This window comes from Pseudorasbora parva, chromosome 2 (genome assembly GCF_024679245.1).
Source record: "Pseudorasbora parva isolate DD20220531a chromosome 2, ASM2467924v1, whole genome shotgun sequence".
NCBI lineage: Eukaryota > Metazoa > Chordata > Actinopteri > Cypriniformes > Gobionidae > Pseudorasbora > Pseudorasbora parva.
The window spans coordinates 58,754,201-58,769,896 of NC_090173.1; the positions used below are offsets into that span (position 1 = coordinate 58,754,201).

The following is a 15,696-nucleotide window of genomic DNA, read 5'->3' on the forward strand; positions in this document are numbered from 1 at the left end:
GTGCTTTCACACCTGCCTCATTTCGTTCGGTTGAATCGTACTAGAGTTCGTTTCCCTCTTTGGTGCGGTTCGTTTGGTCAGGTCTGAAAGCAGCAATCGCACTCGGGTGCGCACTAAAAGCGGACCAAACAAGCGTACCGAGACCTCCTTAAAGAGGTGGTCTCCATAGTGTTACTATAGTTTGCTGGCTTTGCCTCGCCTGTTGGAATTTTCCCACACGTAAATTCTGACCAATCGAAAAGCAGTTTAGGAAATACGCCATGGCCAATGAGTGATGTGGATGTTGTCACGTGCCTGCGTTTTAGTTCGTTTCAACTGGTTCGGACCAAAGCAATCAGTGTGGTGTGAAAAGGAACCAAAAAATCTGAAAAATGCAACAATGTATAATTGTTTGCCCTTGGTTCGGACCAAATGAACCGAACTAGAGATGTGAAAGCACCCTATAACTCAGCAGCTAAATCTATATCTGTCCAAATATGCACGTTTCACTAAGAGCCCGATCACATGCGGTTTAGTGCATGGCTGTGACCACAAATAAAACGGAGAGGACGTGGCTTTTGTTCATTATCCAACAGATTACAGATTGGTTATTTTGCACTCCTGACATAAATTAGATAGTCAACGCTTGGAGGTTCGGCGTGCGTTTGCTCAAGTTAATTTTACTTTACCGAGCCTTTGTAGCAAAGGCTTCCACAGACGGCGCCGGTTACAGCTCGCTCGGCGCCCTTTACGTTATTTCGTATCAGCACAACGCCTAGCTTTTCTCCGTGACTTTTCCGCACGCTGCTTCCAAAACTTCCCCACCATATCTCTACAATAATGATGTAAGACGAGCCTGACAGAAGTGACTGTCTCATGCATATTAACTAAATTATCTTGTATGCATACTACAGCGCAGGGATTGGACTGAATGAGCTTTATGTCATGAATATATATTGAGAATCACACGGAGCGGTCGACGTCAGCATGTGAGCCCATACTTGGGCCAAAAAGCCTGCGCTGAGGTCAGCATTTGTGACGTTGCTCCGACTAAGCTTTTCAAACCGGAAGACAGAAATCGCTCTGAAAAATGCAAAAATAACTATTTTCACATATGAATACCATTAATGAGTACCCTTAGTGTTTTCAATGATGTGCAGCAGATACATATCTGTTTTCATCTCAAAAAAAGTGTTTTGGGGTTTCATGACCCTTTAATTTAAGTTTGTTATTCTATTTATGAGTTTTAATTTCCTTAAATTTGAACAAAAACTTTAAGGACCCACAGAAACCCTGTTATTTGCTTGTGAAATTATGGTATTTCCTCATTAATTTAATTTATAATATTGTATAGAAAATGTAAGTTGGGTACCCTTGATTTGGAGTAATTTAACATATTTTAAACTCATTATGAGTTTAACTTACCATTGTGTTATTACATGTAGTTCAATATTACTTAAAACGCTGAATTTTGTTATATTTTCTCATTTTTATTAGTATCTATTTTCTATGTAAATGTCGGTGCACTTTTGTGATTTTAGACTCCGCAGTGAACGGGACTTTTATTTTGGTGTTGATGTGTGACGTCATACGGCCGCGCCGCTCCTGCATCTGTTGTGATTCTGCTGAAGAAAGGTTTGTGTTTTAAGCGTTTAACGTGTTTATAGCGATACAGAATGAATGATATATTATTAAATGCAACACTGTATTGCTTTATCTAACATTTATCAGCGTTGTGTGAGTAAAGTAACAACGAAATTAATGAGTAACAGAAGGAGCGTCTCATTTCTCTAGTTATTGTGAATCAGTTCAAACATGATACTACGAGCGAAAAGTGTGTACTCTGTGATGAAAAAGTACATACTTTTGAGTGGATGGTGGATGCCCAATTTTACTAGCCAAAATATTTTTTACCAGACACTTTTTTTCTCCGGAAATTAAAATGTATAAAAGAAAGTGCATTAGTAAATGGGATGAATTTGTCGTTTCAATGACAAAAACTGTCAGAATCATTACACACAAATAGCCTTTCAATCTGGCTGTCAAAGTGCAAAATGGCCTCAAATTTAACATTAGTAAAAGAACTAAATATATGCAGCTTAAATGAAATGCTCAGGACTCAGGCTTAGTCTAATGCAGGTTAAACTCAGCACATTCAGTGACAGAACAAGAGCTGCTCTTGTAAACAGTGCGATTTGCTTTCTATCTTCGAATTGTTCCGTAATCGTTTAAAAAAGGACATTTTGAGCTGTTTCTCATGTCTTTTGACACATTTCTCATGTCTGTGAGGAGTAGCCTATGCGCTTGTGTTTTGGATTATCATTCTGTATTTAGGGCAGTGCTTCTCAAATAGTGGGGCGCGACCCCCTCGGGGAAAATACTATTTCAGGAAGTTTTTTTTTTTTTTTTTTGCACCGAACAAGAGCACACATCAAAGAGCCGGAGATATGAAGTGTAAATAACAAACACCATGGAAAAATATTTAACAGGGATGAAAAGAAAGTCGGAGAGAGACGGAGATAATGAGGGAAACACGTTAAGCCTCCCGAAAGCTAAGACGAGGAAATATGACGAAGCATATGTTGCGCTTGGCTTCACTGCGACTACGGTGGGAGACAAAGAAAGACCGGTATGTTTACTGTGTCTAAAAATGTTGGTAGCGGACAGTATGAAGCCAAATAAATCAAGGCGTCACTTACAGACATTACACCCCAATCACGCTGATAAGTCGCTTGAGTTTTTTCATCGAAAACGTGCCGAATATTGCTGACAATTGTCCCGCTTTGTGAATGCAACTTCAGTAAACCAGCAAGCACAGTTGGCATCATATAAGGTGGCGTACCAAAAAACCCCACTCCATAGCAGAGGAGCTGATACTGCCTGCAGCATTAGACATGGTCTCTGTCATGCTGGATGACGCAAGTGCTGTAAAATGAAACACTATCCCTCTGTCCAATGACACTGTCGCCAAACGTATAGATGACATTGCAAATGATCTTAAAGAACAGCTGGTGGATAAACTCAAAGACAAACGTTTTGCCTTGCAGTTCGATGAAGCAACTGCGAGCAACAAAGACTGTTTGTTTATTGCTTATGTACGTTTTGACATGACAAACTCCCTGTGTGAGGATCTACTTTTTTGTAAATATGTCAGAGACAGAGCCACAGCTGAAGAGCTTTACAAAATACTGGACTGCTTCCTGACTGAGAATGGGCTTACGTGGGAGAACTGCATTGGTGTTTGCAGTGATGGCAGACCATGGCAGGGATGAGAAAAGGACTTCGGGCACTCATCAAGAAGGCATCACCTAATGCTGAGTGGATTCACTGCGTAATACACAGAGAAGCACTGGCATCAAGGCACCTTTCCCTCTGAATTAAGTGAGATTATGACCGACATTGTAGGTGTGGTCAATTTTATAAAGACCAGACCACTAAAAACAAGAGTCTTCTCTGCTATCTGTGAGAGGAGATGGGAGCTGAACATCAAACTGTGCTGTTTCACAGTGAAGCGAGGTGGCTGTCACGAGGAAAAGTCTTGTCCCGAGTTTATGAACTCAGAGAGCAGATAAGAATGTTTTTGGAGCAGGAGAACAAGTATGACCTCGCAGAAAAATTTAGTAATGAGATCTTCCTGGCAAAACTGGCCTACATGAGTGACATATTTGGAAAGCTAAATGAACTAAATCTACAGCTTCAAGGGAAAGATAAACACCTGCCTCAGGTCACAGACAAGATCAGCTCTTTCACTCGAAAGCTTACAATGTGGGGCAGGCGACTTGATGAAGGAAATACTGATTCATTCGAGAACCTGCATGAATTTGCTGACACTAATGACTATGATGCCACCTCAGTGATTCCACATATTAAGGAGCATATTTCATCGCTGATCGGATTCCCTGAAAACACTTCCCAATATGACCGGGTGAAAGATCCTTTCAATTCACCAGCTCCACCTGGTTTCAGCTCTGCAGAGGAGGAACAGTTCATTGACATGTCGTCTGACTCCACATTGAGACTGAGCTTCACATCACAGACACTGAGTGAATGCTGGCTGAGTGTAGAGAGGCAGTATCCACTCTTAGGGCAGAGGGCCATGGGCATTCTACTACCGGATTATTCTTTATGTAATAATCTTTGTCGACTTTGTATCTGTCCCTATTCAAATAAACAACAAATAAATACCTTTTGCAACATCTTATCTTTGTGAGACTGGCTTCTCTTCTGTTGCTGCACTGAAGACCAAGTACAGGTCGCAGCTAAACATTGAGCAGGAGCTGAGAGTTGCTAGCCTAGAAATCTAGACGCACCCTAGCGGCAGCAAATTTAATTTGCCCGCAAGTGTGGTCTAGCAACTCTCAATTCCTATCTGAGCTGTATTCCTCAGAATCTGGACGGCCCAATCACATCGTGTAGGTAGGCTAAAGAGTTGGCCGAGTTGCGTTTGCGTGCTTCTAGTAACACAGTCTTCTAGTAAACACAGAAACTGGCGAACTGCGGCGGTCTTTCGAATCAGCTCTGCCCGCGCCTCCGGAAGACTTGGAGTTAAGCTTTCCTCTGAGAAAAGAACAAAGAGCGACACTGAAGTCATTCTTAAAAAGGGAAGATGTGTTCGGAGTTTAGCCGACCGGATACGGCGAATGTTTAATCAGTCAGCGAGGAGCGAGCTCCCCTCTACCGTCGTTGCTCCGGTTGGTGTACCGCTATCCTATCGCGTGCAGAGAGAGTTTGAAAGACAACCGTTTATCCCGCCCCTCGGACTGAGCCCTGCCTATGGTGAGTTTCCAGACCAAACATCTTGATGTGGGTCTGGCTTGTCAGGCTAGAGAGTTGCAGTGTCATGCTTCAAACCCCGCTTCGAAAAGCTGTGCACTGCAAAACGTGCTCATTGTAGCCATTAATCCTGACTTCCTCTAGTAATCAACCGATATTATTTTTTTTTTTTATAACCGATACCGATTATTTGCATATTTATGTGCCGATAATCGATACAGAACTGATATTTACTTATTGTGTTATTTCTGTCTTTTACAATTACAGCAACAGCACTGAACTGAGCTTTTTAAACACTGTAATTTTTGCAGTTTCACTCACTCACATACAGAACAAAAGACATTTACATCAATAAATAGTCCGAATTGTTTTTTTTTTTTTAAATACAGTGCAAAGTCTTATGAACATTAATGCTGTTTTACCTTTTTATTTATAAATACAGCCATATTAACAACTGGCAAAATACATTTATAAAATCTAATGTTTTCAAATGGAGAATATAAATGAGAGTTGAGTCTATGGGCATAAATATAAGCATTCATTTTAAACTACAGTTTTAAAAGGTTTATGTGTTTAATAGACTAAAGAGTGAATATTCTCTGGATTATGCAAACATTGTAAAAGCTGATGTATTCGCTGGTTTGTTTATGTCAATCTCATCTAGTACGGTATCAAAATGAATGTTTGTGTCAGTCTCTGAATTATGCTGATGACAGGGTGCTGTTTTCATCTCTGCGTTTAACACTCGTCTCGCGGAGATAGGCTTAATAATTCATTTTCACGGAGCTGTAATTAATTCGATGTTTATTATAAAACAATGAATTGTTATATAATGTTAAAGGTCATATAGCAGACGTTAATATAATTTAAGGAGTTTTAAACGAGTCGGTCTTGTTTACATGTACAGAGACTAGCCTATGCTGGAACAACAACTCGGTGAGAGAACGGCTGAACGCCACTGAGCATAAACACAGAGAGAGAAAGAGTTTGGTGCTTTTATTTCTAACATGCTCTCATTCGTGGAGTAATAATTAATTTTCACGGAGCTGTAATTAATTAGATGTTTATTATATAAATGTTAGATAGCAGACGTTAATATAATTTAAGGAGTTTTGTTTACATGGTGATCTAGGCTATATGCTAGAGCAACAACTCGGTGAGAGAACGGCTGAATGCGACTGAGAATGAACACAAAGAGAGAAATAAGTTTGGCGCTTTTATTTCCAACATGCTCTCATTCATGGCTGTTTTATTTCATTCATGTGAAATTGCATCTTTATTGTGACATGATGACGGATTACCTGACTGACTCCGTCAGTGAGTTCGCCAAGTTTAAACTACCTATACATATCAACGTCTTATTTGAGGTTATCTCAATTTTACATAACAAAGTTGATTAATTAAGGGATGCAGGTTATTTTACCTCTGAACACAGCTGTTGATAATCTCCCTTCAGACGCAGTCCTTTAATGGTGCGCTTGTATGCAATTCTCAAAACGTCCACAAGATGCCGCTATTTATCGGAAAATCCGATATTACAAAACCGATACCCGATTATGGGAAAATGCTTAAATATCGGGAAAAATATCGGGAATCCGATATATCGGTCGCTCACTAACCTCCTCATTTTGATTAAAAAAAAAACAAAAAAAACAGTTTTAATGTTTTAAAAACAAAATGTTTTATACATGTTTTGTTCATTTTTTAGTGTTTTAAATATTGTGCTGCTGAGTTAAATGTTCCTGATCAAAAAATGTTTACACTTTAAATAAGGATTGCTTTTTTATTATGCACTTTAAGTCTTTTCTGTTACAGACTTTATATATTGTGCTCCTGAGTTAATGTTCCTGATCAGTTAGAATTTATTGTTATTTATTGATTAAATTTTATTTTTCAGTATGAAATGGTCAATAAATGTTTGCAGGATTGAATTTTTTTTATAGTTTTTTTAATTTATTTATATATATGCACTTTTCTGTTACAGACTTTATAGATTGTGCTCCTGAGTTAATGTTGCTGATCAATTTAATTGTATTATTATTTATTGATTATGTTTAATTTGATTTCATTTTTTAAATTTCAAGCAAATTGATGCATTTTAAGTCTTTTCTGCTACAGACTAAAAAACAATGTTAATAAAGTTATTCTTTGTTGTAAGTTGATCTATATTTCTTTTTTCTTTAATATTAATAAGGATACAATGTTTTGCAGAGGTGTAATTTTATAGACAAATTATACTATTACAGTCGCGGCGGAGAGTTGGGGGGCGCAAAATGTTCTCTTCTTCCTTAGTGGGGGCGTGACAAAAAATAATTGAGAAGCACTGATTTAGGGGTACATTTCATGTCACCCAAAATTTCAGGAAATCAGTATTCTTTTTTGATCAATAAACTAGGTTGAATAATATGCTCTTAATGTGCTAAATTCATTATTTGGCAAGCTTAAAGGGTTAGTTCACCCAAAAATGAAATTTCTTTAATTAATGACTCACCCTAATGTCGTTCCACACCCGTAAGACCTCCGTTCATCCTCAGAACACAGTTTAAGATATTTTATATTTAGTCCGAGGGATTCTTATGCTTCTTATTTATTAAAGCCCCACTTGGCTACTTTTGCTCTCGGGGTCCCCCTACAGTTTGGAAAAAATAATGTCCTCAAATACTGTCGTAAGCGCTGTAATCCTACAACAGGGGATGCCATCGCGCTTGCATTTGTTGACATGACAACCCTGATAGCCCTGAACTAGTGATGCGTGGCTCATCTCATAACCCGCGGACCCCGTATGTCTATTTAATGGTCGCGGGTGCGCGGCGGGTTGTAAAAATATATACAGTGGTGCGGTGCCGGCCAAATAACTTCATAAAAGTGGCGCTGCGGATCGGTGCAGCACATTGTGCAGCACTAACAGTTCCCCTGAACACTGCAAGAGGATTTCGAGTTCTTCTGGCGGCGCGTGTGAAATGTCTTCATCCCAGGTAACGTTACAGTCAGTGGCATATGCTTCAGCATGTCATATGAATATAATTTCATGGCTTTTATTTTTTTCAAACACCAAATAATCACGATGCTCACGTTTACAAGCCAGCGTCATTATAGTAGTCTATTGGTTACCGTTTTACAGAATCTATATGATACTTCAGTTCAATGTTTGAGTGGTAGCTCACCGTAACAAGCAGGACAGCATCGGTCGGGCACGCCTCCTCCAGCTCACGCCGACGAGCAAACCCTGGTCACATTTTGATCCTAGTCCTGCCTTTAATCCCATCACTTTTTCGTTTCCTCTTATTGCTTTCCTCCAACCAAACATTTTCTTTCTTATGTGTCTGTGCTGCTTCGGACATGACTATATTATCCGACGAACAAAGTTGTGCTCGCACGTCTGAATGTAAGGAAGTGTGTGTGTTGGTGGAAGTGACGTATATGCCGTAAAGCAGTCGAATTTTGTAGTTCTTTTTGTTCTCGGGTTACTACCCGAAACCCGAAGTTTAAAAGTACGATTAAAAACGATACAGACCCCATCAGGCTATGGCAGACGTGTCATTCAACCTATTGTAAGTCGATTTATCATCACAAGAGTCTTAAAAAATATATTATGAAGGTTGAAAAGTTACCTAGTGCTGCTTTAAATACAGGCAACTTGTTGATGAAACAGATTAAAATTAAGATTTACAATTTATACAAAATTAAATTCATTAGATAAAGTAGTTAGCTACTGGAAAATCTACACTGTTTTAAACGTAAATGAGCAACTGAAAAATGTAGTTAAAGGGTTTGTCCACTCAATTCTGTCATTAATTATTTACCCTCGACGATGTTGATGGACACCCGTAAAACCTCTGTTCATCTTCAGACACATAGTCCATCTCACTACAGTGGCTCACAATCATTTTATGAAGCGACAAGAATAGTTTTTGTGCAAAAAACAACTTTTATAGTGAGCCGATTTCAAAACAAAGCTTTGAACCGTTATGAATCAGTGAATCGTTCATGATTCGGATTGCTTGTCAAACTGCTGATATTACGTGACTTTGGAGATCCAAACCGCTGATTTGATACACTAATTTTTTTTTGACTCTTCGAGTCAATTTAATCAATTGTTTCACAGACAATCAATCTCGATTTTATACAAATCTTTAAATAGCTAATAATTTATGGGTCTTTATAATTTTGTATTATTAACATTCTTTAATTAATGTTGTGTTAGTTTTGAGTGTTTTGTCTCATAAGGTAATTTAAGTCCATTAACTGAACTAGAGCTGATTGAGACTCTCATGTGTGTATTTGTTTCTGTTAATTATTCTCCTCTTAAATTCGACAGAGTGTTCAAACACAGAAAAACTCCTGGAGAAGTGGCTGAGATCCACGTGACACTATTATAAAGATGGCGTTTATTAAAGAGGAGAGCGAAGACGTGAAGATTGAAGAAGCATTGAGAGTGAAAGATGAAGAAACTGAGGAACAAACAGGTTGGTTTAATTCTCAAAGCTGAACTCAGTCTTTTGCTCCTTATTCAAATCTCCAGCTCTACAGAATTGAATGTCTTATGAATGTCATAATTAAAGCGCTAATATTTGACATGGAGCGAGTCGCCTCATGTGGACAGACATGAGATCACATGACCAGACAAACACTAATGCTGCTTCAAGTGAATCTGTGAAGATCTGGCTTACTTTTGTTATTATGACACTTTAAATTAGTATAAATAATACGGTAATAGCCTTTTATAATCAGGTGACCAGGTCTCGTGGAGCTCTGCTGCAGTGGAAAATGGGCTGGCCTTAAATTTTCGAGCCAACAAACGGTCCTCTCGAGCAGTTGTCTTGCGGGGTTGTCTTGTTGACCTGGGCTTGTCAAAAACGTCTCCAGTCTCTTCAAATCTTTATCCTCTGTACTTGACGCTGAGACACATTGAAGGTGTCTGCCACATCAGCAGTGGATCTAGTCTTCAGCCTCTTGATAATCAAAACTTTAGTCTCAGGGTGAATCTTAGGCATGTTTGCAGAGGTCTAGTTGCAGTTGATGTGAAGGTCTAGCGTACCTTGGTTCTTTTTATACACACTTGAGACCTAATTGATCCAATATTAGTCAGAGGGGAAGCTCATATGACAAGGTGACAACACTTATGTCTTTGCAAAAATTGACTCAATGGGCTTTACCAAGCTGTGAATATTAGAATACTTTTTGAAAATGTAGTTGTAGCAAAGTTCGATAGTATGAGGAAGGAAGAGGACACGGGGGTCAGCTAGACGGTTGATGCTTGTTTATTAACTCAAAACTTTCAATAACACACACTGCGGTGTGGATTCGTATAAACACACGATCACTTCCGGGTCGGCACTTCCGGCTTCCGGTAACTCAGTCTCTGTGGGGGTTTGGCATCAACCGTCCGAACTCTCTCTCTCCCTGGTCTCTGGTTCCGCTGGTGTTTTATCCCGTCTCCGCGCTCAGTACTGGAACAAGAGACAGGTGTTATTAATCTGCGTCCAACCCACTCACTTACCGCTCGTCCCGCGGCTCTCTCTCCCGCTGCAGACCTCGCTGAACCACGCCCCCCTTGCCACATACCCCCACCGCCCGACTCAGGCCGGGGAGCCGTCCGGCCTGCAGCCCCCCCCCCCCCCCCCCCATTTCTGGAGAGGAAATCGGCCACAGCCATCTGAGCACCCGGCCTGTGGACCACCTTGAACTTAAACGGCTGAAGAGCTAGATACCAACGGGTGATCCGCGCGTTGGTATCCTTCATGCGGTGGAGCCATTGGAGAGGAGCGTGGTCCGAACAGAGAGTGAACTCCCGCCCCAGGAGGTAATAGCGGAGAGTGAGAACGGCCCATCTGATGGCCAAACACTCCTTCTCTATGGTGCTGTACTTAGCTTCCCTCTTGGAGAGCTTACGGCTAATGTACAGCACCGGCCGCTCTCCCCCCTCCACCTCCTGGGCCAGGACTGCGCCCAGCCCCCTGTCCGACGCGTCAGTCTGCAACAAAAAAGGGAGAGAAAAGTCAGGGGAGTGTAAAAGCGGCCCGCCACATAGAGCAGCCTTCACTTGGGTAAAAGCCTGTTGACACAGCTCCGTCCACTGGACCGTATCTGGTAGCCCCTTTCTAGTAAGATCAGTCAAAGGGCTGGTGAGGTCCGAATAATTTGGTATAAACCGTCTATAATATCCCGCCAGCCCCAAGAGCTGTCTTACCTCTTTTTTGGTCTTGGGCCTCGGACAGGTTGCAATTGCGGCAGTCTTATCAATTTGGGGACGCACCTGCCCATGACCCAAGTGGAAGCCCAGATACCTTACTTCCACCCGCCCAATCGCACACTTCTTTGGATTGGCAGTGAGCCCCGCTCCCCTCAGCGACCTCAGGACCGCCCTCACATGCTGCATATGCCGCTGCCAATCGTGACTATAAATCACTATGTCATCCAGGTACGCAGCAGCATATGCAGCATGGGGACGCAAAATCCTATCCATGAGTCGCTGGAAGGTTGCGGGCGCCCCGAACAAGCCGAAAGGAAGCGTGACAAATTGGTGTAATCCAAACGGCGTGGTGAAAGCTGTTTTTTCTTTGGACAATGGAGACAAGGGGATCTGCCAATAGCCCTTTGTTAAGTCCAGTGTCGAATAAAATCGAGCCGTGCCTAACCGATCAAGCAACTCGTCAACCCGCGGCATTGGATACGCGTCGAATTTCGACACAGCGTTCACCTTGCGGTAGTCCACACAGAACCTGACCGAGCCGCCTGTTTTGGGGACCAAAACTATCGGGCTCGCCCAGTCACTGTTGGACTCTTCGATTACTCCCATGTCGAGCATTGCGCCTAATTCTTCCTGAACTACTTTTTTCTTGTGTTCAGGCAAGCGATACGGCCGGCTGCGAACTACCACGCCCGGCTCGGTCTCGATATGGTGCTGAATCAAGTCGGTACGTCCCGGTAGGGGCGAGAACACGTCAGCGAACTCCGCCTGCAATTTCGATAAATCAGTGAGTTGTAATGGTGAGAGGTGATCTCCCCCAGGGGCCAGCGCGACTGATTGCGCTTTAATGCTCGCCTCTGGCCCGAGATCATCCTCTCCCCCGATCACCGTTGCCAACAACACTGATTCCACCTCATTCCATTTTTTTAGCAGGTTGAGGTGGTATATTTGACGTGCCCCGTTCCTATCGGATCGTATCACTTCATAATCGAGCTCTCCTATCTGTCGTGCGACCTCAAACGGCCCCTGCCACTTTGACATTAATTTTGAGCTCGACGTCGGGAGTAGAACGAGCACTTTCTCTCCCGGTGTGAATTTGCGTAGTTTAGTACCCCTGTTATATGACCGGCTCTGGCGGTCCTGGGCTTGCAACAAATTCTCCCTAGATAGCCGCCCCAAGGTGTGGAGTTTTGTTCGCAAGTCCATGACGTACTGAATTTCGTTTTTGGCCAAAGAAGGCCCCTCCTCCCAAGTTTCTCGTAGGACGTCCAGCACCCCCCGTGGCTGCCGACCGTAGAGAAGCTCGAAGGGGGAAAACCCCGTGGAGGCTTGCGGGACCTCTCGCACAGCAAATAAGAGGGGTTCTAAACACCGATCCCAATTTTTGGCGTCTTCCTGTACGAATTTACGGATCATGGATTTAAGAGTGCGATTAAATCGTTCGACCAAGCCGTCTGTTTGTGGGTGATAAACGCTGGTTCGAATGGATTTAATGCCCAATAATCCGTACAATTCGCTTAACGTGCGTGACATAAACGCCGTGCCTTGATCAGTGAGGATTTCCTTCGGAATCCCCACCCGGGAGATTAAACGAAACAGGGCGTCCGCAACACTCTTCGCCGAGATGTTGCGGAGAGCCACTGCTTCCGGATATCGTGTTGCGTAGTCCACGATAACTAGCGCAAAACGATGCCCGCGTGCGGATCGCTCTAATGGCCCGATGAGGTCCATCGCAATTCTCTCGAAGGGGACCTGCATTAATGGAAGGGGGCGCAATGGCGCTTTTGGGGCGGCCTGTGGATTCACCAACTGACATTCCGGACAAGACGCGCACCACCTGCGCACATTGTCATGAATGCCTGGCCAAAAAAATCGGGTCATTAAACGATTCAGCGTGGCCGCCTGTCCCAGGTGGCCCGCCATTGGGTTAGAATGAGCCGCCTGGAAAAGCATTTCCCGGCGGCTCTTTGGTACTAACAGCTGGGTTGTATCTACCTTTGTCTGAGTGTCTTGGGTCACTCGATACAACCGATCCTTGATTATGGCAAAATATGGATACGAGACAGGCAAGGCAGGTTGGAGAGACTGACCGTCAATCGATCGGACCTGTTGGAAGGCATTTTTGAGGGTCTCATCTTGTGACTGCTCCAGCGGAAAGTCATCGCGGTCCGAGAGAATCAGTCTCTCGATCCCGCTCGGTTCCGCTGAAGCTGTCCCCAAGGGTCCCGTCTCAGTCTCCCCAAGCTGCACTCGCGCCGCCCCCCTCCTCGCCTTCTTCTCCCAAGCGGCATCCGCGCATAACGACCCCAATAACGCCGAAAAGGCGGGCCAATTTGTCCCCAGAATTAGCGGATGCCGGAGGTGTGGACTAACCGCCACCTCTATACTATGCTTTCTCCCCCAAAACTGTATCGTGACCGGGACAACCGGGTATTCCACCACATCCCCATGCACACACCGCACCTTAACCATGCGGCTTGTATCCAATGCCCCAGGCTGCATCAGGCTTTGATGGATCGAGGTTTGGTTACATCCTGAATCCACCAAGGCCTGATATGTACCCCCCTTGATACTCACAGGAATTTGGTACTCTCCTGCCTGATCGGGGGTGGTCCGCTGGACGTTCGGGATCCGGATCATTGTTCCGATGTCCATCATCGGACACCGGTCAACAAAATGATCCACACCGCCAGCAGGCCAGCCCAGGCCTACCCGCCGCCCTGGCGGGGAGTGGGTTGGAGGATGAGCGCGGAAAGGGGGCGGAACCAGAGCCATTGTCACTACCAGCCCCCAGCGGCCCCGCCCCCCTGGGCGGGGCCCGCGAACTCCCAGACGGTCCAAGGCCCATCCCACCCCGGCCTCTGGGGGGGACGCGAGGAGGGCCTGGAGGGCGGGACCTGGGGAGAGGGACAGGGCGAGAGAGAGAGAGAGAGAGAGAGGGGGGAGAGAGAGAGGGAGAAGTTAATGGGGGTTCGCCGACCCCCGGGCACGCCACCAGGTGGTCCTCCGCCAAGTTGATGGCCGTCTCCAGCGACGTGGGCCGGTGGCACTGGACCCACTCGGCGGTCTTCCTGGGGAGCCGAGTGATAAATTGCTCCAGCACCACCAGATCGACAACATGGTCCACGTCGCTGCCGCCGGCCAGAAGCCATCTGCGGCACTCGTCCCGGAGCTGTTGGGCCAATGCGAAGGGTCGACCGGACTCACCCCACTCCAGGGAACGGAAACGCTGTCGGTGTTGTTCCGGGGTCCGGCCGACCCGCTGAAGGATGGCCCTCTTCAGGTCGTCGTAGTCCAGGAGGTTCGCGACCGGTAGTTGTTGCGCGGCCGCCTGGGCTTCTCCGGATAGTAGGGGGATGAGGCGCACCGGCCACTGTGCCCGGGGCCACCCGCAGGCCTCCGCGGCCTTCTGGAATAGATCCACGAAGGCCTCCGGGTCGTCTTCCGGCCCCATCTTCTGGAGGGGCACGTGAACCGGTGCGCTGGCCCGCCCGGCGGCCTCGGCGCGAACCTCCCGGTCCATCCAGCTCCGGAACCGCTCGCGGTCCTCTTGCTGGCCTTGGACGATCGCCTCGAAGCGGCGCTCCTGTTCGGTCCGAAGGTCCAGCAACGCCTGGTGGTGTTCTTGGTGGAGGACCGCGAGGGAGTTGATGACATCCGCAAATGGCGAGGCGGAGGGCGTTGTCATGGCGGCGGCGCTGTCCTACTTCCTTCCCGGGTTTCGGCACCAGTGTAGTAAAGTTCGATAGTATGAGGAAGGAAGAGGACACGGGGGTCGGCTAGACGGTTGATGCTTGTTTATTAACTCAAAACTTTCAATAACACACACTGCGGTGTGGATTCATATATACACACGATCACTTCCGGGTCGGCACTTCCGGCTTCCGGTAACTCAGTCTCTGTGGGGGTTTGGCATCAACCGTCCGAACTCTCTCTCTCCCTGGTCTCTGGTTCCGCTGGTGTTTTATCCCGTCTCCGCGCTCATTACTGGAACAAGAGACAGGTGTTATTAATCTGCGTCCAACCCACTCACTTACCGCTCCTCCCGCGGCTCTCTCTCCCGCTGCAGACCTCGCTGAACCACGCCCCCCTTGCCACAGTAGTTTTTCACTGAAACATTATCACAAAAGCTGGTGGGATTAAAATGAGCCATTTCTTGTAAAAATATCTTGATTAGAAATATATTTCAGCGGCACTTTAGGTCAATTTGTACACAAGCGACAAAACTTTTGTCAGGGACTGTAGTGGACCAACTCCAGCAGATGACATGGCACCCCAAACCATCACTGTGAAAACTTTACACTGGACCTCAAGCAACGTGGATTGTGTGCCTCTCCTCTCTTGCAAAATTTACTTTCATCAGAGATTGGACCACTCAGCAGCAGAACAGTCTTGTCCTTTTTGTCTTCAGCCCAGGCGACACGCTTCTGACGTGCCTGTTGTTCAAGTGTGGCTTGACACAAGGAATGCGACAGCTAACACCCATGTCTTGCATACGTCTGTGCATAGTGGTTCTTGAAGCACTGACTCCAGCTGCAGTCCACTCTTTGTGAATCTCCTTCACATTTTTTAATGGGTTTTGTTTTACAATCCTCTCCAGGGTGTGGTTATCCCTATTGCTTGGACACTTTTTTTCTACCACATCTTTTCCTTTACTTCATCTCTCTATAAATGTGCTTGGACACAGAGCTCTGTGAACAGCCAGCCTCTTTTGCAATTATCTTTTGTGTCTTGCTGTCCTTGTGCAAGGTGTC

General features: G+C 45.0%; 1 protein-coding gene across 1 annotated transcript in view; it reads left to right on the forward strand.

Moving 5' to 3' along the window:
- Nucleotides 1-1,559: 1,559 nt before the first annotated feature.
- Nucleotides 1,560-15,696, forward strand: part of LOC137049375 (zinc finger protein 585A-like) — a 45,418-nt gene continuing 31,281 nt past the window's right edge. Inside the window, exons 1-2 of the mRNA XM_067427927.1 lie at nucleotides 1,560-1,614; nucleotides 9,071-9,218. Coding sequence (XP_067284028.1) covers nucleotides 9,134-9,218 — 85 coding nt within the window. The 5' untranslated portion in view covers nucleotides 1,560-1,614; nucleotides 9,071-9,133. The remainder of the gene's footprint in view (nucleotides 1,615-9,070; nucleotides 9,219-15,696) is intronic.